Source organism: Bison bison, unplaced genomic scaffold (assembly GCF_000754665.1).
Source record: "Bison bison bison isolate TAMUID 2011002044 unplaced genomic scaffold, Bison_UMD1.0 scf7180017864495, whole genome shotgun sequence".
Classification (NCBI taxonomy): Eukaryota; Metazoa; Chordata; class Mammalia; order Artiodactyla; family Bovidae; genus Bison; species Bison bison.
In genome coordinates this window covers 8,393,368-8,397,211 of record NW_011495054.1, presented here as the reverse complement: position 1 = coordinate 8,397,211, position 3,844 = coordinate 8,393,368, and the positions used below count along the sequence as shown (strand labels likewise).

Genomic DNA, 3,844 nt, shown 5'->3' with positions numbered 1-3,844 from the left:
AGCCCAGGGACATCTGGCAATGAGTGAAGACGCTTTTGGTTTTCACAGGGGGACAGAGGTGCTATTGGCATCTAGTCTAGTGGATAGAGGTTTGGGGAGGCTGTCAAATGTCTTACCATGCATGAGACGGCAATACTTTCTGCCTCTGACCTTCACAAAGAACTGTCTGGCTCAAAATGTCCATACTCTTGTTGAGTCTGGACTAGACGGAGGACTTTAGCAATGTCCTGAAAGCCACCACCATATTGACAGAAGAATCCAGAAGTTGTCAGAAATAGTGGCCACTTTATTCTAAAAGTCATGGTTCATTTATATGTGTTTCTGACTTCCTTTCAGCTGCCCTGAAGCTCTGGTCTGAACAAAATTCATCTCCACCACGTTCTATCATTGTGTATCGAGATGGAGTGGGAGACGGACAGCTTCAAGCGCTCATAGATCAAGAAGTAAAACAGATGGAGTCCTACTTAGAGAACTCTTACAGAGGACAAAAGTAGGTATATACATCATGAAGTGCAGACTTTATAAGTCTTGCATTTTAGTTTGGGGGCGGGCAGGGGGTGGGGAGGAGTATCTGTAACCTTTGTGGTTTGTGAATTGGAGAGCTGGACACAGCAGCCTTCAGTGGGTGGCTGGGGAGAGAACATACCTTTCTCCTAGAAGCCCTGAATAGCAGGTGGTTTTCCCACATGGGAACCCATGAATCTTTCTCTTTATCTAATCTCCTGCCAAACCTGGATGGAGGAGGGTTTGTTAACCTCTGGTATTTTTAGCATCCATGAATACAGCCTGTCCGTACTTTGTACTTATCCAGCTTCTCGATCCTGGAGTTCTGTACATCCCAGGGCTGGGGCTTTCTCACAGTTCTCTTCTCTGGCCTCATCTGCTTGTCAGTGAAGCCTGGTGGCCAGCATAGACAGTACAAATAATTCTGACCTCGGGAGGAAAGGACCCTTCCCCTAGGATCTGAGTGGCTATGAGTCGAGACCTCCTATACTGCCTGAATCAGGCTAGTGGAGCTAAGACAGTAAAACGGGTGGGCAGAAAGCTGCCTGCCGTCTGCTGCTGCTAAGTCGCTTCAGTCGTGTCCAACTCTGTGCGACCCCATAGACAGCAGCCCACTAGGCTCCTCTGTCCCTGGGATTCTCCAGGCAAGAATACTGGAGTGGGTTGCCATTTCCCGTCTGCAGGCTCCCCTTAATGGCTCCTAAGTCTGGGCTGTTTTTGACATTCTGAATGCTTCTGAGATAACACACAGCAAGTAGTGACAAGTGATCATAATCTTTTAAGGGTCAGACTAACTTTCATCGTGGTGAAGAAGCGAATAAATACCAGATTTTTTATTGAAAAGGATGGAGGGAGACTTAACAATCCATCTCCAGGAACAGTTATTGACCTAAAGGTGACTAGGACAGAATGGTAAGCCACCTTTCTTTATTTTAAAGGTTCCCTTTTATTTAAATAGTAAGAATTTTTCAAGGTTTGAATGATTTGGATGAGAAAGGAAGAATTGGCCTAAAGAGGGTTAAAAATGATTTGCGTGTTAGATGGTAACTTTTTTTGTCTTCATTTTGTTTCTCAGAATTTAAAAACCAAACAAATATACCGATCATTCTAAGATGACTCAGGTGTTAGGTAGAAATGTTAGAACTTCTGGTTCACTTTGAACTTCTCAAGAAATTATGCAAATAAGAAAGTTATGCAAAACACACAGCGAGAAATAAACAGGACATTCATACCAATAGGGAGAAACGAACACAACTTGAAGAAAGGCAGAAACACTGATTCTTCTAGTAGAAGGCAGGAAAGGACTGAAGAAAACAAAGCCAGTGGAGAATAAGATAAACGTGAAGCATAACATAAGGTGATATAAACATTCAACACTGACAGTAAACTGGTTAACCTTACCGCTTACATAATTTAGGGCGTTTGAATCTATTCTGGTGACTTGAAAGACAGATACTTCTCTTTTTCCCTGAAGCACATTACCTCTGACCACGTCTAATGTGCTATTTTGAAGCCCCTAGGCATCAGCACATATGCTTTTGAGTTTAAATCCCATGAGTGTTATTAATCCCGTCAATGATTTCCCTGTCTTTTGGAGATGTGCTCTTTAGCAAGTCATCACTCAACAGTTAGGCTTCTAAATATAAAGGAAGCTTGGTAGAATGGACTTCTATAAATTAATGTTACTTCAGAGACCAGGTTTGCTACATCATTTCTCTCCTAAAATAAGCGTGAGGCCGACACGTTCTATAATTCTAGGTATGATTTTTTCATTGTGAGTCAGTCTGTGCGGGAAGGTACTGGGACTGTCACGCCTACTCACTATAACGTCATCCACGACACGCTGTACTTGAGCCCGGATGCGGTCCAGGGTCTCACTTACAGACTCTGCCACATGTACTACAATTTTTCGGTAAGTTTTTTTTTTTTCTTCTTCTTCAGTTTGGTAGTGTGTATCTGTTAATCTCAGACTCCTAATTTATCCCTCTCCCCTGCCCTTTCTCCTTTGGTCACCATGGATTTGTTTTCTGTGTCTGCGAGTCCATTTCTGCTAGGTAAATAAGTTAATTTGTACCCTGTTTTTTTAGATTCTACATATAAGTGATGCAGTATAATACTTGTTTCTGACTTACTTCAGGTAGCATGATAATCTCTAGGTTCATCCACATTGCCACAAATGCCATCATTTCGTTCTTTACGTCTGAGTGAGTTTTCTATCAGAGAAACATACCACGACTTTGTCCATTCCTCTCTTGACACACACTTAGGTTGCTTCTGTGCCTTGGCTCTTATGAAGAGTGCTGCTGGGGTGCATGCATGTTTCTGAGTTAAAACTTTCTTCTTTCCTGGATCTGCACCCAGGGGTGGGATTGCTGGATCATATGCTAACTCTATTTTTGGTTTTAAGGAACCTCCATACTGTTTTCCAGAGTGGCTGTGGTATTTTTTGATACTGATTTTCCTTCACATCTGTGAAACTGTACAAAATTGAATCTACTTTTTGAAACTTGGCTATCTATAATAAATGGAAACTTAGGGGAAGTAAACATAAAGGTTAAAAAAAAATGGTTTTTTTCTTTCTCCTAAAGGGTATCATCCGAGTTCCTGCTCCTTGCCATTATGCCCATAAACTGGCTTACTTGGTGGGCCAGAGTCTTCATCAACAACCACACGAATCTCTGTCAAAATCTCTCTTTTACCTTTAACCTACAGAAGAAAGCACAATGGGATGCTGAAAAACATAATTTATACATTTATCTTCTCATTTTGTATCTGTACATCTGAAATATTTTTTCCAGATGTATGATCAGAATTTAAAACCATTCTTGACATGGACGAGCTTCAGAGATATTGAGCTATTTTCAATAGGATCACTAACTTAAACATGAGGCTTCTCTTCTCCAGGTGGGAGAACTGACAATGAAGTTTTTGACTCACAATTTACCTCTCAAATCTGCTACAAACACTTTATGATTCAATGTGCCTGAAACCTCTACTCCAAGTAAAGCTGCTATAATTGTAAAGGTTGGGAATTAATCACATGAAGAATAAGTCTATGAACAAGTAAATTCTACTTGGAAAAATCATACCTATTTTTGAAACAACCTTTTCCTTAAGGACAGCAAAGATTTAACAGTGGCAAAATTAAATGGGAATTTGTGTTTCATATTTTGTAAGGAAGAAATAGCCTATATGTGAAACAGTTTATTCTTTGTACCCATGTAAGAATCATTTTTTTTTTTTCTGGTGGAGCTGTAGTATGGATTTAAAAGTTGGAAGCTCAGGAACATAACATTTTGTCATTTTCCCACAAAGAAGGTAAATTAAGGGCTTTGTTAGC

General features: G+C 40.6%; 1 protein-coding gene across 1 annotated transcript in view; it reads left to right on the top strand.

The window, feature by feature from the left end:
• The window catches only part of PIWIL3 (piwi-like RNA-mediated gene silencing 3), a 60,546-nt gene extending 57,337 nt beyond the window's left edge, over positions 1-3,209 (top strand). The window contains exons 16-20 of the mRNA XM_010828848.1: positions 49-89; positions 337-490; positions 1,294-1,416; positions 2,263-2,416; positions 3,093-3,209. Coding sequence (XP_010827150.1) covers positions 49-89; positions 337-490; positions 1,294-1,416; positions 2,263-2,416; positions 3,093-3,209 — 589 coding nt within the window. The remainder of the gene's footprint in view (positions 1-48; positions 90-336; positions 491-1,293; positions 1,417-2,262; positions 2,417-3,092) is intronic.
• The last annotated feature ends 635 nt before the right edge of the window (positions 3,210-3,844 follow it).